Consider the following 27153-nt stretch of genomic DNA (forward strand, 5'->3'; position numbering starts at 1 on the left):
AGCACAAAATTGCCTGTTTTTAGAGAGTTGTATAAAAAAAATTTCTCGTGAAAAATAAATTTATAACGCTTTGTATGCTATGTATGCTGTTTAAAATTCTAATTTTGAACAAGTATTGTAAAATTCAAATTTTTATTCCATTAAATATTAAAGAATCAAATTTTAACCAATTTTTTGAGTTAAATAACATTTTGTTATTTTGAACTTTCATATGTTGAAACTTTTATAGTATTATTTTAATACAAAATATGTAGCTGAAAGACCAACCTCTCATTTAATTAACCCATTTCTGTGGCTAAATTTCATTTCAAAATAAGCAGTGTCCATATTAACGTGTGCACCTAGTAAATAATTTGAGTCAAATTTAATATTTCTTGAGTTGAACTGTGCAACTCCGTTGTTCTAGTTAAATAAATAATAACATATTGAACAGGAGCAATGGCGATTTCAGAGATTATTAAAAATAACTCAAATTTGACACTACAAATAATGTAACAATGTTCAATTTTTATAGTTCAATAAGATTTAATGCAATATCGATTATCTACAGTACGATTAATAAAATTAAAATTAGGATGCTTTGTTGAACCTATATACAGCTATCATACTCATTTATAAGATATTATATGAGTAACAAAATGTAATAACTATAATATCACGCTGAAAATTTTCCGATTGCGTAAAATAAATTAATTAATAAAGCGCAGCTTATATCGCTTGACCAATCTTTTTACGATAATTAAACGGAGAGAATTTTGAATTATATTAATATATATTTGCATATTTGATCTCTGCGCATTTAAATCGTTACAATGCGTTCAGTTATTAATCAAAACATATGACATTAATATTTTAATAACACGTTTTCATAGCTGATGTCATTCTCTTCGATGTGGATGAACTTTGAACACTAATTTCTCTTTGGCGCATTGTTTCAAAGTTCGTCTTCGATAATTGCTCTCTTATTTCAGTAAGTTGATCAATATAAAGTTGCGCTTCCATCCCGTGATCTTAAATAGTATGGCATGAATACCGTTCCATCTCAATGAGAGAACTTCCGGCGACTTGATTCTAATTAACTAGAATTTATTATCCGTGAGACTAATCTCTATTTTTCGAGGGAGAACATTTTAATGGTTCTTTATATGCTCACGTCGCAATTAATTCTCAAGGTACTGATGTGAATTTATACTTTCTTCTCCGCTATTGCGCGTATCCGTCTTCTTTTTTTTCCCTTCGTCCTCGAGTTTCAGCTTTAAGAGAGAAAGCGCCTAGCTCTTCTCGGTAAAGTGTCTCGGTAAAGTGACGAGAGCGCGGCTATTTTCATAATTTGATAAGAAAAGGCATGCCGTTCAAAAAGGAACGAGGGAACGCGTAGAGACGCATCTGTATCGTTTACGGAGGAAAAAACAACGTAGAGAGACGTTCTCGTGCGCATACTTCGAAAAGAAAATTCAGAAAAAATTGTAGGAAAAAAAAATAATTTCCACAGAGGGGGCAAAGCTGACGAGTGATGATACGTAGCGTGCAATTAAGAAGTTTAAGAAGAGTAGGGTCTTTCTCTTATCTGGAAGTTTTCAGCTTGATGACAAAAGCAGAGAATGGCACGTCGACTTTGTTGCTAGTTTACGCACAGGACGGAATTAACGAGTGCTACAACGGCAGTTTCGCGTGGGGAAAGGAGGCTTATAGAGAGAAGTTAGCCCATCACATAGATAATTCACTTGTTCATCGAGGATATCGAGGGACTTTTTTTTGAAATGCGCAAAATTCATCCATCATTCATGTCTTCATTTAGGCCGCGATAGCGGTTTTCCTCTCGTAAAATGCCTTACCAATAAAAGTTGTCACGAAGGGGACTTTCGTCCGAGGGAAGAATGTCGATGACAAGGCAGGTGCAGGATCCCGGGTCTCGTTTGATGGATGTACGCACAGATTTTCGGCAGCTGTCGGAGACAGAACACATGCAAGAGGCGCGAGCGACAATGACGACTGACGTCGACTCTTTTCTTTTTTTTTTTTTCAATACGTTTATTATTTTTTAAACAATAATTTTAACCGTTCGTTATTTCAATCGTTTTACATACGTGGATAGTTGTGTAGAGTGTAGACGTTAGCTTACAAATAGATTAGTTTAGTTTATCCATACATAATGCATGTGTGTTTCTCTTCTCCTCTTTCAGTTAGAGTAATGGCTCCTTGTAATTAGGTAATTAATATTTTACACATATAGCGTCTCTGCTTCCGCTTTCTCTCTCTCTCTCTTCTCTCTCTCTCTCTCTCTCTCTCTCTCTCTCTCTCTCAAGCGCACTCTATCATTCTTCTCTTTCAGACGTTCTTATCAACTCTCACACGCTCACGTTCTTCCAGTCCCTTTCTTCTAACTTTTTATCTTTTTTAACGTTCCTTTCTTATCTTATCGAACCCTTTTGTGACCTTCGGTCGGGAGCGGAATTACGTGAGGAATTAGACGGATTTAAGTGCCATTTGCCCGTCGAAGCGAGATCGAGCGGATTCGATCGTAAATGCGTTGTGCGAGACGGTGTGTGCGTTTCGTGACGAAGCGACGGACGCGGAAGAAACGCGATGGAAATCGGAAATGCAGAAATACGAAGAAACGAACATGCGGGTATATTCACGTGGCTATGTGCATGTGTTAAATGTGTTCGTCGCCGTTTAAGCCCCGGCAAGCCTCGTCGTTTTGCCAGACATGCGTTTATACGGGCAGCGTACGCGAAATCGCAAGTATTTCGTGAGACCGCGACACGACATCGTCGTCGGCAACGACTTCCTCGGGGCAGCCAGCGATCGCCCGAAGCGAGCGTCGTCGTCGACGACGGGAATTACAATACGGCGTGTGCACCGACGTGTTCTCTTCCAATGTGCTTATATTCTCGAGCAAATCCACGAGGCTCGGTCCCATTATTCTCGATGAATGCGACAAGCTGGAAATTCTTATTCGCTTGTCGCAATTCGCGTGTTGCCGAATTTACCGGTGCGAACTGCATTTACTACCATGTTAGTTCAAAGTAAACATCGTTTAAATTATGTTAGAACTCTCGGATATTGTATTTTAATACATTTTACGTTTCTCCTCTTTGTATAACGTATGGAAATAATTATACGAACGGATGCAGCATAATTACGGCATTGCAATATTAATAAAAATTTCATTCATTCGTATTTCATTCATTTAGACATATTCGTAATTATAAAATTATTAAAAATTATATCAATTTGATAATTAAAGTAATTAAAACGGAATTATTAATAAATAATGACTAATAATTTTGACATTTACAAGTATTACGATCGAGTTTAATTTTGCAAATCATAGTGTTAATGATTTTTTTATTAACAACTTTGTAATCTTTCTCTTTTAATTTACGAAACAATGTGCAGCTTCTCAAATCAATGCGAGATATTCCGCAGATCTGTTTATAAAATAATCTTACCGCGACGTCTCATCGCTTACTCGCATATTTCTTGATGCAGGTGTTAATCGCATTCTGCACCTCCATTGTTGCTCGCAAATGCAGTTCGGCAAAGACGACGAACGAGGAATAACGTCACGCGTCTCGCGATCACACTACCGATACATCGCGCCATATCCGGCACATCGACTGGGCATCGATACCGCTAAATCGGATGTATAAAAGAAGTCATAAAAGTTACTATACATATAGTCTATCAAACGATATCGATAGCGTCTCAGACTCGTGGGGGCTTGAGTTATGCGGCGTCGCGTCGAAAGGATCCGTCAAAATAACTTGAATTAACTAGAGACGTCTGATCAGTGCGGGTAACTTGAATATTTCGACGTACGGCAGCACGTCGACAACGCATAGCGAATACAAGAGAGAAAATCTCGCGTTATTCTTAAAAACAGTGGTCACTGTCGTTTCACGTTATCTGGATGTCCGACATTGACGTTTCGATATCCAACGTCATTTTGCTCTAAATTCAAGAATACCTGTAACTGATTTAAAAAAATGAGAATCCACATTAACATTGCCATAAAGTATCATCAAATCAAACAATTATATCTAAAACCCAAAATTGAGGTTAAAGTAATTGAATTATTCAAACAATTTCGAGTGAATGAGATTACCCGACCATATACCGAAATCGCATCCGACGCGACGTTCGCGAATCCCGAATTCAAGTACTCGAATATCGAAGAAATAAGAGACATGGCGCCAATCTGATTAACTGTGCAACGCAAAAAATATGTACAAATCACGAATGCTCATTCGTGATCCGACGGGCGCATCCGTAGCTAGCATCAATATTCGAATACCGAGTCATTCGCAATGATTGCAACGACGACCGTCTCGCAATTTGATTGAAAAGAGAAAGAGAGAGAGAAAGAAGGTACTCAATTGCGAGATTCGTCGATGCAATTTGCGAATGTTCACCGACGAATCTTTGACACTGGAACTCGCCCCCGAAGAAAAAATACCCGCACGTACCCGGATGCGACCAGGTGCAATGATCAAGTACAAGGAACACAATGGACGCATGTTGGGCAGGTGGCACTCACTTTTGAGACACAGACGTACAAAGAACAGACAAACAGACGGACAGACGACGGACAGACAGACAGACAGACAGACAGACAGACGAACAGACTGATAGACAAACAGATAGACAGAGAGATCGGCATGTCAAAAATGTAGAAATCTCGGTGATTCGTTGTTTATTTAAAACAAATTTTCCCTCCTTCCCAAAATTTTTGCGCCTCCTCTCACGCGCGCCTTACCTTTTTTCACAATCTCAAACGCTGTTCGTCCCGTGTACATTTCTCTTATCGTTCGTCCTCACGCACCCTTTTTTACGCCTCCACCGATTGATCTCCATCACCTGCGTCGTTCACTCGGTATCGCGACTCGCCAGAACGATAATAATCCTTGCTAATAATATTCAATGACAATAATAATAATAGTTACAATAATAGGATAATAGCGATTACAATAATAATAATCGTCGTAATCGTATAGTAACGATCCGGCGGCGAGAAATATTCTCTACCTCCTCTCGCTTCCACTCCCTTCGTATCTCTTCTGACAACTCTTCTCTCCGCTTCGCACCGTATATACATATGTATAGCAATAATGGTCTCACTTCTTTCGTTACAGCGTCGATTAATTAAACGCTTCATTTTCTCTCATTCTCATTCTCTCTCTTCTTTTCTCTATACAACGATAATATAAACACTATACCAATAATGAGATAGTAGCGGTGACGTGACGACACGCGACGCGGATGGCGCGAGCTCGATGTAGTCACGAAATCGAGAAAATGGCAAAAAGAAAGAGATAAACCTCTTAAAGGCGCAGATGCGACGATGATATACGGTGACCTAGTCTCTTAAATTCTTCGAGATAATGCTGCTGAGGAAAACAGCGTTTTCTGCTTTCTTTTACGCTGTATCTCGAACATGAGTTTTTTATTACAGTCGTATCCCTAGAAAATGTTACTATGTACTTTCGTTAATCATCTTATCGAGTTGATCGTATTTGCTGGTGATACAGCGATATATAATTTGTATACTTGCGCAAAATTGATCAACTGAATAATATGACGGAAGAGAAAAAGGCTCAATAGAAAATATGGTCACCATACTTGTGTCTAATAAGAGTATTATCGTCGCTGCGACCTTTAAGCGTAATAAAAACAAAAAATCAGACGTAAAAATGGAAAAAATGTAATTATATAAATTATTATGTTGTAATCTAGTAATCTATACACAACACTCCGACTTATCACATTTCTCAAATATATGAAGTGTATCACATTATGATTATCACCGAGTGATAAACTTCAAAATCTTTCAATCTTCCAATTATCATATTTAACTAATAGGAAAAGCAAGGAAAAATACTGTATTACCTGTATTTATTTATTTTTTGTTTTTAATAACTTTTGTAATTAATCTCCAGCAAAAATCAATTCGATAAATTTCGTGCTTTTGCATTTCCGCTTATCGCGTTTAATAACGCATCAAAATAACCGTTTTAAAAGTTGGTGCGCTCTTTACCATCGGTATTTCGTCATTTAAATGCCGATTTATCACAATTGCAAATTTCCTAAATTTAACGCACATGTAGAATTACCATTCCTGTTGCACGTGATCACATACATTTTCAATGATCTCATGAATAAAACACAAACGTTCCCACTATGGATTGATTGCCAATTTTCCACGACTGCGAAATAATATAAGAATTATTAATGTGCAAATATTGACAGCGCGAAAATATCGAATGAAACGTAATAGATAAACAGCGGAAAAGCAGTTTTCAGCAAAGTATTAGTGACTCTCGTACCGCTTTGCGATTCAACCGATCGATCTATCTTCTTTTCAACGTAAGAGAGATTACTTGAGACAACGATGACACAAATAATCTATTACGTATGAAATTTTGTCTGGAAATTCATTTAGCATTTCGAAGATAATTTTTATAGCTAAACTCGAAAAAGATACGACGTAAATAATAGTATATAGAACTTGTGTAATATCCTCGCAGTTCGTAATCCTTCGGTTACATTTCCTCGTCATGTATGCTCGCTCGTTAAAATTGCGAAAGCATTTATTGTCCTACAAACAAGATAAAAATTTCACATCTATGCCAAAATCAATTTCGTCGTTATCAAACACGCGGCCGACCGACGCGAGCTGCGAAATAAACGAGGCAAATGAGAGACGCGTAACGTAATTGCCTGACGGTTTCTTTCGCTGCTCTTGCCACTGTCGCGTGTTTCCCACGGCGCATACACATTTCTTACCTAAAAAATTATTCCCTCGCGTATCTCTTCGCTTCGGCGTCTCGTACCTTTCTCGTTCGACATCGCTTTTGACATACGCCAACCGCAAACATGCATACGCACGCAAATCCCCACGCATCGCATGCACGGTTCACTCTCACTCACGCACGCACGTAGAACGTGACACTCGTCCGATAAATACATGTAATGAAATATATTTCAAGCCGACTTAATATATATAGGATAACAGCTCCATCTCCATTTGTATATCTCGTTTTAGGTCGTAAATCTAGAGGATTGGCACGAGTCCGCCGTACGATTCGATTAGTTAGAAAAAATCTAGAATTTCTTAATTACCCGTAATTTTATCGTAAACATTTAACTGTAGATTCGATACGTTTACTCTCTTATTAACACACGTTCGCCTACGTATTACGGATATAACAAAACGCTCGTATATTACTTTTTTTTTCTTCCTTATTCTTCGTGTATTACACTTTACGCGTGTGTATGGCCGCGTGTCTCTCTCTCTGTGTGTGCGTGTGTGTGTGTGTGTGTAATAAAGTGTACGAGCAGTGCACGCGTGTTGCACACTCCTATGTGTACGTGCTATGTACGTATATATCATGCGTTCTTTATCCTGTGTTTTATCTTTAATCCCCTTTACGCTCGTTATCTCGATACCTAATTAACGTAACGTCGTAGTCGTGCCTCCCGAGCGGCGCGATTCGCTTGTCGAGATCGCCAAAAAGAAAAAGGGGAAAAAAAGAAAGAACTGGGGAAACGGGTGAGAAGGAACGCGGAACGCAGAGAGGAAAGGAGAACGGGAACGCGTTTCGGAGTTTCGGTCGGAAGCTAGGGCCCGAAGGGGAGTTTAAAACTGGCCTCCTTCTAGCGATGGTGCTACCAACACCTTTGCACGCGAGATGCACCAACGGAATAACGGATTATCAAGTCCTGCTCATTTTCAAAAGAAGTTTGCGTATTACTCACCGTCAACTTTCTCGTTCTTAAATTATATCTATTGTTAAGTGTAAAAGAAAAAAAGGTGAAACGCTCCCCTTCACTTACGTTATACTACGGTAATGCGTCTGCGTAGCGACACGTAAACGAAAATGCGACTGTAATATCTATGTTACAGCTAGTGTGAGGCGAGATATGTGCATTAATAGAATTAAACTTTTTCGTCTGTCCGAAAGAAGTGACGGCATATCTTTATACCGTTGGAAACACGTTGGTACGTGTCGGGACGCGATAAAGGAAATGGATCGATGGAAATTTTCGTACCTAGGACTGAAGAAAATTCTTGACGCTTGTTTCGTGATCTCGAACGTGACTTGGTAATTCCTAATCATCGATGTATTTCTCGTGACGATTACCCGATGCGCAACGACGACTCGTTGCGTTCGAAGCAAGCGTTGGTCCGAGACCATCGCTAGCTACGAAGAAATCGCGTTTACTCCCGCCGGCGAGGTTCGCGGACGAAATTACGACGAAATTGCACGGAATCTCGTGTCGTCGGTCCACCGATCGAGATGGACCTATTATCGGTATCGATTCTACTAAAAAAGAAGAGCGCGCCGTTCTTTCCTCTCCGCTTACTTTTGCTTTCAGAAGTCCCTCTATGCGACGAAGGAGGATTTCTCTTCCTTTTTCGCTATATATATATAATATATATATTATGTGTATATGAATACGCATACGTACAGAGTGAATCAGAATATCTATGCGCGTCTGTGTCGTAAAAATACTAAACGATCGACGATCGGCGAGCCGAAAAAAAAAAAAGAAATCTCTCTGGTCCATCACGCCGGTTTCACGTCGGCCGTGAAATCTATTCTCCATACGAGAAAGAGAAACGACGTGATGCGACCGAACAAGAATGGCTCGATAATTCGCAAATGAACGTCATCTCCGATAAAATCGCCTACCTTCCGTTCCATCGCGTATGGATACACGTAAGGATGGCGACACATATATCTTAGGGGATGGCGATGATTCATTAGGAAACGTCGATGCTCGCCATCTCTATCTCTCGCTGGAAGCATCCTCGATTTCGCCAGCTATTCCCGCTGAAAAATATCGACTTTATCATTTCTAACTTATATTTGGTGTGCGTATGACCCTTTGAAGGTTCCGTATCGATTCTTGCATATATGCGTGTGCGCGTATCGGAAATCGCACGCTTTCCCTCGATTACACACGTTCGGTTCTTTCATCAACAAATATTCTACTTCATTTAACGTTGACAGCTTCAATTTGTCTCGTTAAATGTTTTTCATTAACTCTCAGATTGGTACACTTGTAGAATAAAATTTACTCGAAATCAATTAAGGGGTTTTTTTGATTCGCCCTTTCCTTCCGGTTGTTCTATCCGAGAAACGATTCGAGAAATTGCACTTTATCGACGAGGAGAAAAGCGCGCGATACTCTCTGTGCATATGGGCGTGTGCATATGTGAGTGTGTGTGTGTGTGTGTGTGTGTGTGTGTGTGTGTGTGTGTGTGTGTGTGTACACGTGTGTATTCATGCGATGCAAAATATGCACGGACACATTTCCGCGTCCTTTCGACCCTTCCGCATGGAAAACGAAACGCGCTGGCAGGAACGGGCCACAAAAAACTGAGAAGCGCGGCAGCGTGTCGCCAATCATCCCCCGGGGAGTCCCGGCTAAGGCGAGAAAGAAAAAAAAATCACCGGCGCCGCGAGACCCGCCGCAAAAATCACAACGGCGACGACACCCTTCTCCGCGCGTTTCCTTAAAATCACTTCTTTTTATAGTCTCTTGCTTCTTTCGCGCGTTTCGTTTAATCGTAGAAAATGTGAGGCGTACAAAAATGGCGGCACACCCTCGACGCACTCGCGTGCCGAATCCTCGTTTGCTCCTCCGCGTTCCTTCCACTTCCGGTTCTACCTCGCGCGTGTCCCTTCTCGCGTTCGCTCCTCCATCGCGAACGAGGAATGAATGGCGTGGGTGAGTGCAGGGGAGGAGGCTGCGTCCAAGGTCCGGCCTGTCTCGTCCTCTTCCACTTGCTCTCATTTCATTCGTTTCCGCATCTCCCGCTTCCGTATCTCCTTTCTACCTTACGGGAACTCGTAAAAAAGGGGGGTAGGGGATCGATATATTTTCCCGTGTTCTCCTCAACGTTCGCCGCCGAACGGCGAATTCGGCAACAAATATTCATGGATGGCCCTGCTTGGTGGCCGGAGCAATAAAAGTCTGATTGTCTTAACAATACTATCAGTTTTACATGAGTTCCTCTTCCTTTACTAATAGTCATTTACGATAATTATTAACAGTATGCCGTAATACTTTTTCTTATCTTGAGTTTAATTAGCACTCTAGGGGTAAGAATCATTATTAATATTGTTGTTCAACGTCATTGTTACTTTTTATTATAATTATCTCGTTATTTTTATTATTATTGTTATTATTATTATTATTATTATTATTATTATTATTATTATTATTTGCTATTTATCACTATTATTACTATGCGTTTATTATTCTTATAGTTACGGTATTTTCGTGTTTTTACTCTTATATAATTCACTTATTACAATCATTAACGCGTCGAGATATCGCTATTTTTACGTTTAATTGTCTAATATCCATCCAGCACTCGGACTTTACGGTCTCGTCGCATCCGATGGTACAAACACTACGTCGCGTGTAATTTACAAACGAACCGGCGTACGTCGGTCCGATAAAATGATAACAATGTCTCTCTCGGCTCTGGCGCACACGCGGGGTCGGTGCGATTAAACGTTCATCCCTCGTCGACGATCGCACAGCCGAGTTTGCAGTTTAATCCTTCGACTGTAGAGAGTAACTTTGTTTTAGCGTTAAGTAACACATACACAACGTTGAGCAAAGATTTCGATTAAATCCGTTTGATCGCGCGAAGGGACTTGGAGAGTCCCCCCCGGAAATGTCCACTCGGCAACTACAAGATGGGCGCGCCTCGCTCATCGCCCTTCGCCCTTCGCTGTCTCTCGATTACGCGTTAATCCTTATTCCCCATCGCGCGCTTCGACACATCCGCGCAGCATCCTATCGAATCCCCATCGACTCGCCATCGATCGTTCTCGTCATGCGCGACATCCCAATCGCCGACCAAGTTCCGACGATTGATCGCGCGCACATACAAAGTATATATAACTAACACTTTTCGAAAGTGTGAAGGAACGCTCGGCCCTTCCGTTGTTTGAACAATCGCATCTAGGGATGCATCGTCCACGATGAATCGTACTCATCCGTAAATATATTCAAGATCGGCCATTTTCATTCAGCTTTTAATCCGCATTACTAAAAACAACGCGCAAAATCGTTCGCCATCCACTTTTGGCTCTGGCGGTTCATTAAATCGTTTCGATGCATTTATTGCGTTAAACAAAATGTCAATAATTAACGCCGGAAGCGCGTGAGAGGTGTACGCTTAACGCGCGTACGCTCCCGCGGTTGCTGCAGTAACGACTGGAATTCGTCGGACGTGCACGCCCGACCGCAAATTGGTCATGGTCAAACCATCCCGTGATCTAAAAAGCGTCCGCGCGTTCGGCGAACCGTTTCCGCGGCTTATGGCCGCTCTTGAATTTTGCAAGTCTCAGTGACGTTTGCGTGCGACCAAAATCAGCGAGTCGTGAAATGCCGACAACGAGAGGACCGGCGCGCGTTCACGTCCGCTCTTTGGACACGCTCGAGGCTCCGTCGTCGGTCGACGCGTCGAAAGCCGGTGACGCGACGACAATGGATAACAGTAACAGCGTGTAACAATGACAGTCATATTACAAAGACAGCGGTTATCACTATACCGACAATAGTAGCGACGTCACTAACAATGTTCTCGCGTTCACGGCGGGTGGGGGAAGGGGGAAGGGAAAAGCATATTGCTTAGATGTATTTTCGTGTGGCTGGAAAAAAAAGGGAGAGGATCGAAGAGAAAAACCTCTTGTCTTTTCGCTCGCGGCTCTGATGACTCCGGCGCAACGTCGTCGGAGCGGCTGCGCCCCGAGCCGATTGTAATTCAATTCCGCGAATCTGCGCTCGGCTGCGAGCTGCATCCGTTTTCACGCCAGGACGAACATTTTATTTATTTACACACGCGATGTACGTCGACGCACGTTCCCAGGTCGAGGAAAACGTATGCCCGCGACATACGTAAACAGCGACTCGGCACTTCCAATTTCTTCCGCTTTGCTCGCGTCAAAAATGTTTTCTGATCGCTGAATAACGTAGTCGAGCAGCCATGGAACATCTTTGACGAAAAAGCTCCGTCTTTGACGACCGGCGAAAGCTCCGCTCGCCGAGGAGAAAATATTCGTGTAATGACAAGAGTAAACAGCGTATTATGACAAAGCGCATCGTTTCGCACAGAGAAACATTTTTGCATCCTCGACTATCTTCCGCTCCTGAAGAAACGCGTAAGAGGTCTCGAGGGAGAAGATCGAGACAGGCGTACTGATCTTTGATGAAGCTCCGTCGCGGGCGGGTGATGATATCGAGATGTAGGCAGTTGGTGTCTTGGTCGAAATACTCGCTGTAACTGTTAGCATCGGATTACAGTTCTCGGCTCTCCTCGCGGGCGCCCCTGATCGGCGGTATAAAAGAAAGAGGGTCGTTTACTCCCTCGGCAGTCTGTGCAGTTTGGTCGAATTTACTTCAATTATCTCTAGAGCGGTGTACCATCTGGCTAAAACAGAGAGGCGCGAAATCGCACCTGCGTGTCTCTCGACGAGGCGCGTTGCGCGACGACGATACGGAAGAAGTAGAAGAAGAAGAAGAAGAAGAAGAAGAAGAAGAAGAAGCGGGGCCGTTTGTCTCGCGAATTTTGCTGCTCTCCTCTCGCCCTTTGTTTGTCGAGCGAACGTTTCGACGAATGGGCGAGGGGAACAGTGAGAGAGAAGAACGAGCCTTTAGTGGACGGAGAATCCACTTCCTGCTCAGTGTTCCTGAACCGTGTTTGCTCCTCTCCTCTTCAAGCTGATTATACCCGGACTGCTTAAATTTAATCCCCGGATGAAAGTTCTACTTGAATTAAAGTAAATCCAGTTTCCGTTGTGCTCTTTGGCCTCGTTATTTTCTCTGAGAAAGAGTTAATTGCCTTAAATTGTTGTGACTGCATTAAGTAGCCTTTGCTTCAACGGAATATTATGTTTCGTCTTCTCCATGTGACGCGGGATAGGTAATTTATTTACTTGCAACGCGGAGCACAGCTCCATTCGAAGTTTCGTGGAAGCATAAGTAAATCAACCAGTAAGTAAATATGTCTTTCAAGCTGAACCAACATCAAAACTACTACGTTCGCGCTTAATGGAGCTCTTCATCATCCAATGGGAAAGCGGTCACGTTGAGCAGTCATGCACGGCGCGCGGCGGTTTTAATCTCCGATCTTCTCTTAAACAAGAAACGAGCGAATCAAATATATCAGATAAATATGCCATTTTTCTTTCTTTTGTTTCTTGCCAACTCATTTTCGGAATACCAGATGAAGATCTTCCGGATTACGTTCGCAGCGCGATCCGCATCGATGGTCTCCGAGGGAAGTAATCCAATCCACTTATTTCTCTCGACTTGCCGGAAACTCGTTTCGCCAACCAGGTTTGGATCACAACCGGTACTATCGGTGCACTGTTCATTATTCTTGTCACCGAAAGTTATTCGACTGTGCATTCGCTCTCGGTGTCGCGATCGAACGCAGCTGTGAGAGGGCCACATCAGCGAGGCAAGAGCGAGGCAAACGGGAATTATGCAAAAAGGCTTTTCTCGCGACAAAGCGATGAAAGAAGAATCACTTTGTCAGCCTTTCATCGTTGACGCTTTCTCCGCCGTCTCTCCTACTTCCCCCGGCGATCCACCGTACAACTTTGCCGCCGCGAAGGATACAATTCTTCGGAAGGTAATTGGCGCGAACGCGCACAAAGAGTCTCATAAAGTCGAAGGGTACTTACAGGAAGACATGCGATAGTAATTCTCTACTAAGTGTCCGCCTTGATCGACGCCTCGCCTCGTTAATGACCTACGTTCTCGAGCGCTCTAGAGCTACGTTTGCGGTTTCAAAAACGCTTGTCGCGTAAGATTGCGCGAGAACGACCTGTAAAGACGCTTGATCTTAATTCGAAGACGTCCTTGCGAGGAACGAGCGAAGAATGACTCGCCGCGACATTACGTTTACCGCAAATTAACTTCTTCGCTCTTCACATATACGACTGCTAAAGTTCAATAAATACAAATGTTTATGGTGTCTCTAAGGATAACGTAGCGATCGTTACACTTTACATATTAATAGATATAAAAGATTCATTCTTTCCTATTCGAATAAAATTATTAAGGAGAATACGAAGGGCGACCTTTCATTGTGAAACGTACGTGCGAATCCTTAAAACAAAAACATTTATATAATGGTGTTTATGTACAAATATTTATCTTCCTCCGTTAATTGAAATTGTTTCTTATTCTTATATCCTAGAGTAAAATTTCTCTCTCCGTTTTAATGGCGCATTCCTCCCTCGTGCAAAAATGCCTCGCAATGCTTACAGTTCTACAAAACATTCACAAAAACTTACACGATGTAATTACTGCATGTACCGTTGACCTCGGCAACATTTTGTCCACTTTATTATATTTAGCCAGTCACGATATAATCTCGTGCCGGAAGAGGAAACTTGTGTGAGCAACGCGGATTTGTTCGCGTGTCACGAAACAAATTTGCGAATCCGGAAAGAAGCTCGGATTTTTCGACTTTGCGAACGCCGTAAAAAATTCGGCTATATCCACATAAACGTGTTAATGCCTCCCTTATTTTTATGTTCTAGATTCTAAACTTTTTTTCGAGAAAGCTCATAAACAATTTATGAATATTTATTCGTATAAATCGTGGACACTTCATCAAATCGCGACGTAATTCTAATGTTTGATTGTGCAATATGATTAGATTATCGTTTACTTCCCTTAAAAAATTGCATTGGCGGCGGGACGAAAAGGAGAAAAATAGTTATGAGTATGTACACAAAATTTTTAGAGATTTTCAAACTATACAAAAAAGTTTGCATCATTTGTCAATTAATTCTCTTTAATTATATTATATAAATTTGATAATGAAGTTTGATGAAGAAGTAAAAGAGAACTACCACAATATCATAAGATGTTGTCAAAGTAATTAAGCAACATCATTTTCTTTTCTTAACTAATATGTTAATAAGTTTTGTCATTTGATTTAATAAGTTGTATCAAAAAAAATATTGAAAAAAGAATGCAGCTCGTTACTTTAAAGAGAGCTTTAATCGAATCAAAAGTATTTCTAATTACAACGTGCTGTGCTCGACGGTAGAAAATTAAATAAGCTATACACTATCGATTTACCGAACGGCAACACAAAGTTATGAACAAACGCGCCATTTAGTGATACAAAACAAGGTAGAAATATTGTAGTGATAAAAATGGAAAATTTTCATATACACATGATTGCATACAATTCTTCGTTTCGTTCATTATTATAAATTTGTCTGAATTGCTCGAGCTTTTCGATATCCTGTTTTTCTTCTTTCCTTTTCAACTTTTTTCTCGACTCGAAAAATATCACGGAAATCTTCAATACGATGTAAAGTATTAATGCTAAATAATGTTCTCACCGAGCAAAGGCAAAACGCCAATCTCTATTATGACAAACCCTTTCTTCCGTTCCACACTTTTCTCAGATCACCCCGAGATCGGCCAGACAAGAATGCTTCGCGGTACTCTTTGAGCTTCTGATAATAAGTGTTTGTTTCATTGAGCGTTTTGTGACTGTGACCCACATTTTCTTAACAATTTCTTTAATACATAATTATCTCAGAGAGGACATCTTTAACTTGCAAGATAGTTTGACCGTAGCTACGTGATCGATTAAATTTATCATTGACAATTGTGTATGTAAAAATTCAATTTAAAAGATCATATATATTAAATAGTTTATAATCATTAATAATAATAATATGAAAATTCACTGCCGCATTACAAGTTTAAAGCAAATTTTGTTTTCGTGTTTTTTCCATCGAATGCAAAAGAGCGAGAAATATTACCAAACAATTTTCCGAGGTAATATTTCGTTTAAATCGATTAGCTTTCGAAACCAGGTTCGACACGTCACGCACAGCATATTATGCCTGTAATGTGACGAAATATCTAGAATTAATTGCAACATTTCGCATAGCACACGCAAATTGTTATTGCAGCAAATATTGGTATACCAAATTTACGGCTATTACTGACTGAAAGATTATTACGATTTTGCTAGCGTCGAATATCCACTCTGGCTAATTGTCCGCTTTTTCATAAATCACTACCGATTGATTTTATAGTAATTATTAAAATTATGCCAGACTGTTTAAGCCCGCAAATCGTTTAACTAGCCAAATCTTGTTGAAAAATGTTCTGTCAAATGCACCAGTAACGAAAATGAGTTTTTATTCCGCCGATTACGTTTCAAACGGACTATAAAAAAAAAAAAAAAAAAAAAAATCAGACTGTCAAATCGATGATTAAATAACTGCACGCGAGTGTCTCGCGAGTTTCGACAGCAGATGTCCTCCATATGTGCAAGTGGGCCACAATCCAAAGAGACGTCTACCTAAAATATTACTTACGCGAAGTATATATATTCCTTATGATTTACTAAGCTACTTAACGACCTACTCCATGCTCCTTGCGCGTAAATATATACACGAGTTTGTACAATCTCTATTATAGTTTTACGTGTATACGTGGTACAGTACGCTATAATAATGCAATCCGACCGTTCGCGGATGCACGAGGACTGCACGAGAAAATAAAAAGTTTCAAGGTAGGAAGACGGTTTTCTTGCTATATAGCAATACGCGATCGCCTATTATTTCTGCACCTTCTCCTCGTCTCTCCTCCGTTCACTTGGAATATATGAGCGGATATATGACGTTTGTAAGTTCGTTAAGCACACCGACGTTAAAGCTCAATGATGGATGCATTCAACGGCGAGAACGATCGCACGGCAATTGAATGTTATTGACATGTACCCCTAGATTCGACGAATCAGATTCGATAGCGATTCAATTGCTATTCAACTGTTGTCTCCTCTGAATGCACGCGTTGATGATCATAGCGCAATTTAACGCTGCACATGATCCGTCTGTTAAATAATATCAAGCTACCGTATCGCGTCAGCACGTGTACAGAGTGCTGCAAAGTTCCGTCCTTCTTAATTTTAGATTGATAGATGACTTCTCTTTTGTCCCCCCCCTCTCTCCTAAATATCTCTTATCGAAAGAAATTTCGCCTTCAATCGCTTCATAGCCTGTTCTTACGTTATCACAATCAGCTACTTGTATGCATTGAGAAAAATTATCCGATTATTTAACGAAACTTATATAATTGAATGTTTCTGGTGAAACTAAGCGAAATTTCTGGTTATTATAATCAGAACGTTTTTTACTATAATTTGGTAATTTCTACAAGATTTCTGATTCGTCCATTTTGGAACGGACATACCGGTTGAATCTAACAGAATTCCTATTAACGCAACAAAATTTTTTTTCAGTGTGTGTATCAAAAGTGGACAGCATCAAATCTGACGGTTGATACCTCAAGTGCCATTGTCTTGGTTACTAGATTCCTCAGTAATTGTGAGTACTCGTCCTCAGCGGAAACTTAATTGGACCCCATTTTCAATCCCTTAATTCTCAACAATTAAATATTCCGGTATAATTGAGTTGAAGTAAACTTTTACCAGTAAGCGAAGTAAGCGAAGAATAGGACCTTGTTATTCGGAACTCGCGCGTTCCGGAAACTTGATTCGTCGGAGAAACTCTCGAGCTTGTATCGCTTATAATTCGACCATTAATTACTCAATTTACAATTCGACCGTCAATTGCGACCGACAATTCAAACAAACGACACTGTTTTTAGTAGTCCAATGTATTGCAAAGTAGTCGATGTAAAATACAACGGAAAGTGAAAAATCAGAGGCAAACAAAATTTCGCAAAGCTATCGACTTATCTTCTTTATCCGTTTATATATTGCATACGCAGACAGCGTATGCGGCAAACTCTGTACACGTACGTAATACTCTCGAGCATTGCGAAAATGAAATTTGCGATGCAATTTCCTAAACGATCAAAGACAACTACGAGTGTTGCCATGCTCATACGTGTCCTCGTGTTCTTCATTGATCCTGCGGACGCGAGACGACGTGACTCCACGCTAGATGTGTAAATCTAGAGATGCAAGAACGGGAGAGACTTTGGAGCATGTCCAAACTGCATCACATTTGTAAAGATCCGGGCCGATGCACGGCGATTTCGCAAACTATAAAGAGAACGTATGACCAAAGATAAAAATATAAATATGGAAATGATAACGATCTTAATTCGGGATTAATCAATAACTAATCGAAATAATCTGGCCAGAAATGTTTCTGCTAATCTTATTCTCGATTTATAAATTCACGTGTAGTGTGACACTCTCTTTAATCGGCAATTACTCAAAATTTCAATTGTTGTAATTAGCGACGCGATACTCGATAAACAATCAAATACGAAAAACGGTATCAATCGCACTAAATTACATAACATACTACCGACGAATTTCATTTCTACATTTCATACAAAACTCTTTCCTCGCAATAAAGTTGGATTATTAAAATAATAATGCTAATTGAGACCGCGAGCTTTCACGCCCATTACATGAGCAAAACAGCGAGAATAAACCGAAAAAAAGTAGCAGAGGAAATAACGCGAGAGAAAATCCACGCAAAACGTGATCTCTGAAATTTCGGTCAGTCGCGGAGCACGAAATCAAAACTTACTTACCTAATCCACACGTGCTCACGTCCTTCGTTCGTCCGTCCGTCCGTTCGTTCGTTCGTTCGTCCGTCTGTCCATCCGTTCGTTCGTTTACTTTGCACTCGCGTCCTAATTTTCCATCGCCGTTTGCACTACTAATGAATCACGTTTCTGCCAAAGGCTGAGGTGACTGAAAAATTCAATTACACCGGTGGAGCTACGTTCCTGCCAGGGCGAGTGTAATGAAACTATCTCGGACGCGCGGAACGTGTAAAATGACAGAGGTAGCGGCCAACGACAAATAAAAACGGAAATCGCTGATTTCAAGGGGACGGGGGAAGGGCAATTGCAATTATCTCGCGACCCGATTCTCCCCCGACTTGATAGATAACGGCTCTCGTCGATGACATTGTTTTGCAATATAATTGTGTTGATCACATTTTTGTTAATTGCGGCACATTCGTGCTTACAATGCAGAACACATTTGATTTTCTTGAAACTTGAATGCCGTTGAAAATTTGGATATCGCAGTCCTTTTTGCAATTTTGCCAAAGCTGCAGTAAAACAAAAATGCTAAAAATTGAGATTCTATAATACATTAAAGTCCGTGTGAAATAAGAATATATAAAGATATGACAATAGTCAAACAAAAAGAAACAAATAATCACCAAAAATGCTGAAAGAAAGTCGTTCGCAGAAGCGATGCGCGCTTTAATTTACAGATAAAGCTTTTCGTCAAATCTTCTTCGAACGTGGGAATTATCGAGAAAAAATTGTCTCATTTCCGCACGCGAATCTTTCTTTACTTATTTTTTCTTAACGCGGGAGTATAGAGAGAGTAGTTCGATTACAGGAAGACGCGTGATTGGGGCTTTCTGGCAACATTTACGGAGTGATGAGATCTCGTGGAAGGGACGAAAGGGCGCTCCACTCTTCCGACACGTCATATACGTGTTCCGTTGACTATGAGGCAACGACGATGTGCGATGGATAGCGTTTATTTAATATTTATAGGATTCCACCGATCGAGTTATATAGCTTTTATGTAACTGTACACGATTCCCGTAGCGCGATCTAGGATCCGACAAATAACAAAATGAGGAAATGTCTCTGTGCAATAATTGTGCAAGATAATGTTTCAAATGAAATAACCGCTCACTGTTGATATTTGAATGTCGCTCCTTTGACATCGCCGACACAACATTGTGTTGCAAATTGCGCAACAATGTACAACAATCGAGTAATTTAATGCAACATTAACGATTTAACTGTGTGAATGTCAACTCAATTCCAAAGTTCGATTCCGGTCTATATAGACTTCAGTTACACAACTTTTATATAACTTTATAACAGTCCGAGCTTTCCGAGTCATCGAGGAGAGCTAGCTCAAAGTGGACTGAAATGCTCGGCGTTCTCATTATACCTTTCAATAATACTTACAATTATCGTAAATATCTATCCGCTTACGAATCTTGCGCCAAGATTCTGGCTCGCTCTCTTCTCCTCTTACAACAAGAATCTACAGTAATAATAATTTTGCCCGATCGCCGGATACTTGGAATCTCCGGCCGATCGCGCTATTGTATTAAGTTGAGGCGACGCGATCGATCTGCGGACTTGATTCAATGCGCGACTCTCGCAATCGCGGATTTTGGGGTTCAGCAACGTTCACGCTCTTCTTCTCGCTTCTATGTACACTCGTCGCTGTATCATCGTACGCGTTACGATCAATTATCACCGATTACGAGCTCTAACTAACAATATATATATATATATATACCTCGTCGTCGTCGCTACCATTGTCGCTATTATCATCCGTTTCTTTCTTCTTTTTCTTCCTCTCCGTCTCGTCGAGAAAGTCGATCATTACAAGTGCATCAATTATTATATACTGTTGGTTACGGTTATCGCTCGAGAGAATGGCGGCGGGCTGCGAGCCGTAAAGGATGAGACTCGAGGCATCTCATGCTGCCCCTTATCTCCCTATATATACATATATATCGTGCGATAATCGATATTTATTTATTATCGTAACGGTCGTTGGCGCGCGCTTTATCGGCTTGTGTTCTAGCCACGCAGTATCGATTAACCGCGGCCGCAGACGGGGAATCAGATCGTTCTGCGTTTGCCTTTCTCTCTCTCTCTCTCTTTCCCTCTGCCCCTTTCATCCGCGCGCGTCACTATTTTCGAACCCTTTCTCACTTCGACCAATTTTCGATGACACAGGTCGCCGCGAAAATGAGCTTTGCGTCGCTCGTGTGGCAAACGCGGTTTTGATGTAATGTGTAACGTGGAGGTAGGGTGCCCGTAATGCCTTCCCCTACCCTGCGATTCATTTCGCGCGTTCATGCATTCATAACAAATCAGTGCGACACTGACGCGAAATTACCCTAAAATACCCGGCTGCCAAGATAAATTCGCCGATTTGATGGTTATCGTGTGAACTGATCGAATTTGGGGGAAGGGAAATTGAGAGAAGCGAAATCGAGAAGGAGAGATGGGAAAATTTTATCTGGCGGGGAAAAGCATTTGTTATATAATACATAGCAGAGACGAAAGAAATACAGATAATAACGATCTGTGCCACAACTCAATTTTTTATCGTTTCCACGAAAAAGAAAGAGCGACGTTTGGATAAGAATTTTCTTATCCATGACGTCAAAAGTAATTGAAAGGATAGAAGGGTGAACTCACAATTTCATCCCCTTGCGATGGATTATCTCTTTAATATCTTTATGTTGACAGTCGTTTAGTACAAAAACTGAACCGGTCTCTTTTTGCAATTATTACGAAGAGAGGGTTTAAAAGGGTTTAGAAATTACGTATATTCCATTATTGATCTCAGTCGATCGATCTAACGCTTGCAAAACGAAATGTACAAATTGGACGAGAGCAGATCGAACGATCAATTACGCTCGTTTTACCCGAAAATTAGTTCCTACGATCGTCAGCCGGAGTTAAACTGTCGTCATCGAAAATCAGTCGCCACGCGGTTTGTCCCGATCTCCCCGTCAACGACACGCTCTCGATGACACGTTACTTGTCCCGCTCGCGATTAACCGTTCACGAGAATGCCGCGGATATCGGCGATTTTACGGCCGCTTTGTCGACTCACCCGCCATTGTTCATCGTGCCACTCTCTTCTCTCCTCGCCTCATTCCATCCGTTCTTTCTTCCTTGGTACAACGCGGCCGTGTTTCGTCCACCTCGTCGACGGTTGTCCTCGTCCCATGTCGCTCCGTTAATTAATTGCCGAGGCAGCTTGGCTATCGCTTCCACGTTGGGCAAAGTCAATCCCCTCGGCGATCGGTAAGAACTGACGCGATGATTATCGGGAGCCCTCGCACTTTCTCTCATCTCCTTATCGTGCCACCCCCGTTTCCTGGTCCTTCGCTTTTCCTCCCCCCTCCACTTCGTCACTTTGCCCCGTCCTCGCGAGCTGTCCTCTCGCTATCACGGGAGAGTCCCAGCACGCTATAATCCGGCTCCTTCGATCGACTCGCGTTACTTCCTCCCCCCACCCCCCCTTCACGATCACGCACTAGGACACGTGTATCTTGATCTCCTATCTGGTGATCCGTATACGCGACGGCAACACCAAACCTCATGTTCCACCTGTCACAAACATCATCAACAGAGCACTGCCCGCCACCCTTCACGCGGCCCGGCGAGCGAAATGTCCGTCCCCCGTTCTTTCTCTTATCTGCCACTTTCTTCTCTCTCACGGATTGTACAATTAATTAGTGTAATTAATTTTTTCTACACCTATTATGCACATATATGAAATATATTATACCGTTACCTTTTACGTGAGCAAATAAATTGATTATTATATCGCCGGCGAGGACCAGGCGAGAGCGCCCTACCGCCCCCCTTTCGGTCCTCGCCTCCTCTCCACTCGTTTCTCATCGGCGTATAAACAATGTGTACGTACGTACGTACGTACGTACGTTTTTACGTACGTATCTATGTATGTATGTATGTTGTATGTATGTATGTATATTTGCGTGTATACATGTATAGACAGAGTGCGTCCTTTCGTGTACCTATGGAATTTGTATCAAGCGCGTGCGTAGGCGTGTACGTGTGTACCGCGTGTACGTTGTGTGCGCGGTCGCTCGTGAGTGTTTAATCTCCAGCGGCTCTAATTACGTCCTGTGTCTCTCCTCATCCCCGTTCTCTCGTCAACCCCTCCGTCACCGCTCCGCTCCGCGGCCGACCTCCCGAAGCCTCTTCGCTTCTTTTCCCTCTCTCGTCTCCGACGGAAAAACTATCCGAAAACGTGTCATCCTTAACTTCTGCTCGCGTTCTTATTCCCGCCCGACGGCGCGCGGCGGGTAGGTGTATCCGTCTCGTGTTTCGCGTTTCCCGCCGCGTCATTTTGGCTCCTGTTAACACTCTCTTTCTACCCTCTCGCCACCCAGTTTCACTCTCACCGTGAGAGACGTCGAAACGCTCTCGACGAGGCTACGTCGACCGATCGCGACGATGTGAGCGCATATACGCACGCATACAAAAAACATACATACGCACACACACGCACACAAAACGTACATACACTTGCACATACGCGTCGAAAGCCTTCTTGCGTCTCTCATCTCTCGTCTGGATGTGTTTCCTCTTTCTCTCTTCCTTCCTCTCGTCTTTTCGCGAGAACGCGGTATTGATCCGCGGGTGTACACGCAGCAAAAAGAAGAATTTAGAGGCAGCGCCGCGATCGATGATGCAGCTGCGATCGAGGAGAGGAAGCCGAAGAAGAGATTAATGGTGAATTACGATCCCGCGACTGACGTTCGTGGCTCCGGACGAGCCAGCTTCGCACAGCTCCTCGTGCTTCATAATATACGACTAAAATGGAACTCTCTCCGTTTTTATGACGATGAATGCTCACGCGGGGATAATTAATAAACGGCGTTACACGTGCGCGCGAACGTTATAATTCGTATCGTCTTTTTGAGAAACCCGCCGCTTTTTCAATGATTAATAATTAATAATGTTTATTGGACTGCGTCGATTGGTTTTAGCAAATGCAAATTAATAATTGTCGATTGTTCGGTTAAAATAATAATTGTTATCTTCCGATAACGATCATTACAGACATTTGTTAACAGGAGAATCTTCAATATCCGAAACAAATATCGTATTCGCAAATCGAGTTGCATCTCGAGTTGATCTGCGGGTGGATTATCGCGATTATTTATTCACGGTGTGATTATTCAATATATTTCGTGAGTCATCGTCATGTAATCTAATTTTTTAACGAGATTACAAATTACGAGATTACGAAATTTGTCTTGTGGATATATGATAAATAAATAAAAAAAATATACAAAGCAAGTTCTTTTTCTCAGAACAAGAATAAAGAAAATTCGCGAAAGAGCAACAAAATTATTCGATCGAATGTTTCGGCACGTGGGGCGAGCTGGCTCGTGTCTAAAACCTCTTTCCGGCATGCTCGGCATACCGCTATCGTTATAAACCGTCCCGTCCATTCATCACCTTATCTTTTCATCTCACCGTATATCACTTACCTCACAATCATTTTCCTTACAAGACGATTAAATAGATTAGACAGCGACCGCATCTAAAATTGGCAGTTGTTCGCAAGGTTGTTGCTCGATATTTACGTTTATTCCTCGCGCGATTCTCTTCTGACTTGCCACCGCCTCTTCCTCAAACTCCTTATCCGCGATTTTTGGATCACGCGCGTTACACGGCAAAGGTGAGAGCGTCCAGAAACATAATCTGTCCGTAGATCGGCATTAATCAATGGCATTAATTATGGGACAAGCTGGTAAGTGGACGCTTCGCGCAAATTATTTTGCCAATCAATTATTCCCGGTAGTCGTGCCGCTCTCGTCAGGCGCTTGAATGCTGTCCGAGCCACTCGATACGTCGGAATAATCGATCAACTGGATAATTTGCTTCGATGATTGGCCGCTCGCGTAAATTGCTCGAATGTCGGATCATTCTCGCGTCGATATTGGTGGTACGTCCGAATGGCGATCGTTACCTTGGCGAGAGAAAAACCAACGATTCGACGAAGAATCGATCGATAGATCGGCAAATTTCAAATTTTTAGTTATTTCGTCTAACGAATATTTAAATAATTTTGAGAAACGGATTAGGTTTGGATCAATAAAAATCCTGATAGCAGAAACCTGACGAGAAGAAATGGGGACTTGTTCAGATTCCCTTAAAAAGATTCCCCTTTGCCATGTCAACACGAATACGCGCGTGAAAAACGTCTCTCGTGCCATGCCCCGCGATGTACCGAAAAAATGGACACGCGTATCTTCCTCCAAAACACGTGGTAAATATACAAATATACGCCGTGTACGAGAGCTGACGTTGGTGCTGGTATGTGTAGGTAATATGTATATGTAGGTAATATGTATTATGCCAAACGTGTGCAATGTATTCGTATGTATAGTGTTAATGCATGTGTACCTCGGCGTGTAACGCATTCTCCTCGCGCTGTAAACGTCTTCTTATATAAAATCGGCAGTTCGGGCAGTTCGACGTCTCGCCGCACGACTCTAGCCTTACGTATGAAACCAGATTTACAAAAATACGATGCGCGTGTTTTTTCGCGTATTTGGCACTTTTTCACCTCTCTCTCTCTCTCTCTCTCTCTCTCTCTCGTTCAACCTCTCGTTCTACCTCACTCGTTTGTTCTGTCATCCCCTTTCTCTCCCTCCCTCTCGCACCCTTTCACGCTCCGTTTCGCTCTGTCTCTCCTGCACACGTATAGACATACGCGTATGGATGTACGCTCTATCTCGCTATTTCATTCTGCCACGAAAGCTCGCTTACTCTCGTGTATCATGCAGTCGCACGCCCTTATCTCCATCCCGAAGGGTAGTATCGGACTAAAGTTCAACCGATCCGCCCTCTTTGAGGAGGGGAAATGGTAATCCCGCTTCCGCGGATTTATCCCAGAAGGGCCACTCGTGACCCGCTCGTCTCATCGCATTCCCCCTCACTTGCATGTCCATCTTTGGAGCCATCCGGAACCGCGTACCTTTGACACCGGCGATCGAGAGAGAGTTCCTCTTCCATGTCGACGCGAAAATCGGCAGTTTCGATGATGGGCGGCCGCGGGAAACGGCAATGACAGCGACGACGACAACGGCAACGACGATGATAACGGCGGCAGCGGCGGCGGCGGCGGCGGCGACGGCGGCGGCGGCGGCGACGGCAGCGGTGGCGATGACGATGGCGACGGCAGCGGCGGCGGCGGCGGCGGCGGCGACGCCGGCGGCGACGGCGACGGCGGCGACAACAACGGCGACGACAGTGAAGACGGCGACGGCGACAACGACGATAGCAATGGCAACGACGTCGTCGACGACGCCACCGATCGTTCGACCGCCGTTGTGGACGCGGCACCGGGCCGCGCGGGATCGTCGACTAGTCCTCCTCGGGGCCCATGCCCATCCTCAGCATTAGCTTCTTCTTATAAATCTTGCTGTATTTGATATCGATTGGCAACGAGTAATCGTACAAGGCCGGCGCCTGGCAGATAATAAACGCCGTTCCGAGTACGCAGGTCAGCGTGAAAATCCAAAGGAAGATTCGGTCGAGCACCATCGCGACATACTTCCAGTCCTCTTCCACCTGGGAACAATCACAGAAGAAAACGTGCGTCGCGAATGTATACCATTAAGAAACTTAAGAAACATTTTGTATTTGTGTTAAAAACAATTCTTCTTAAAATTGTATTAACAAAATGTTAATTGTATTAACATAATCGAATGTTAATCTAACATAACGTGATTGTGTTACCTGAATATATTTTGTATTAAATAAATAATCAAAACATTTCTTAAAATAACACAATTTACAGCAAACAAACAAATAACATAATATTGTAATAATAATACAGTTTTGAAGCATGAATCCTAAATTAAATAAAATGTACGTGTCAACATATTATTGTTTACTTTACTGAAGAAATGTGCTATCATAATTTGTTTCCAAATTGTGTCGTTGTTATATTTTCTTTGTGTTACCTTCTAACATATTTGTCTTGTGTTAAATTAATACTAAAATTTTGGTGAACCGTTTGAGACCGTGAAATGTGTTGAATTGAGCACAAACAAAATTTTTTACTCTATAGTTAGTTATCTCCCAACGTAACGAGTCGACACGTTAAGTCGTAATGAGAAAACATATTCTTTTACGACCCTTGCTCTGAAATGTTTTAACTGTAGACTATTCAACTATTTATCTTGATTTTGCCTCGATGCGAGAATCAAATCGTGCACTTTCGCCTCCGATCCGATGACTTAGATTTATCTATGGCACGCATCAAAAGAAACGCCTGTGGCACAAAAGTTTCGCGTATGGATCTCATAAAAAACAAAGAGATCCTCTGGATCGCGAAAGTTCCTCGCGCGAGGTTTAGGATCAACAACTTGGACGTATCTGTTACCCGACTTACGGCACGTTTGTATACGATGCTATAAAGATGCGTTTCTGTCACGCGTGATCCGCTGGAACACCTCGCGCGCGAATCCGGGAACACGGAGGCGGGAAGAGACGATCGATCCCGCGCGCTAAGAGGATGTATTGACTTCCTTAGATTCC

The 27153-nt window shown here is 42.2% G+C and overlaps 1 protein-coding gene across 3 annotated transcripts in view; it reads right to left on the reverse strand.

Moving 5' to 3' along the window:
* Positions 1–5888: 5888 nt before the first annotated feature.
* LOC105200480 (acetylcholine receptor subunit alpha-like 1) overlaps positions 5889–27153 on the reverse strand; it is a 141885-nt gene continuing 120620 nt past the window's right edge. For all 3 annotated transcript variants that reach the window (XM_026134354.2, XM_039450640.1, XM_039450639.1), the window contains one exon: positions 5889–26181. In XM_026134354.2, coding sequence (XP_025990139.1) covers positions 25975–26181 — 207 coding nt within the window. In that variant the 3' untranslated portion in view covers positions 5889–25974. The remainder of the gene's footprint in view (positions 26182–27153) is intronic.

This window comes from Solenopsis invicta, chromosome 6 (assembly GCF_016802725.1).
Source record: "Solenopsis invicta isolate M01_SB chromosome 6, UNIL_Sinv_3.0, whole genome shotgun sequence".
NCBI lineage: Eukaryota > Metazoa > Arthropoda > Insecta > Hymenoptera > Formicidae > Solenopsis > Solenopsis invicta.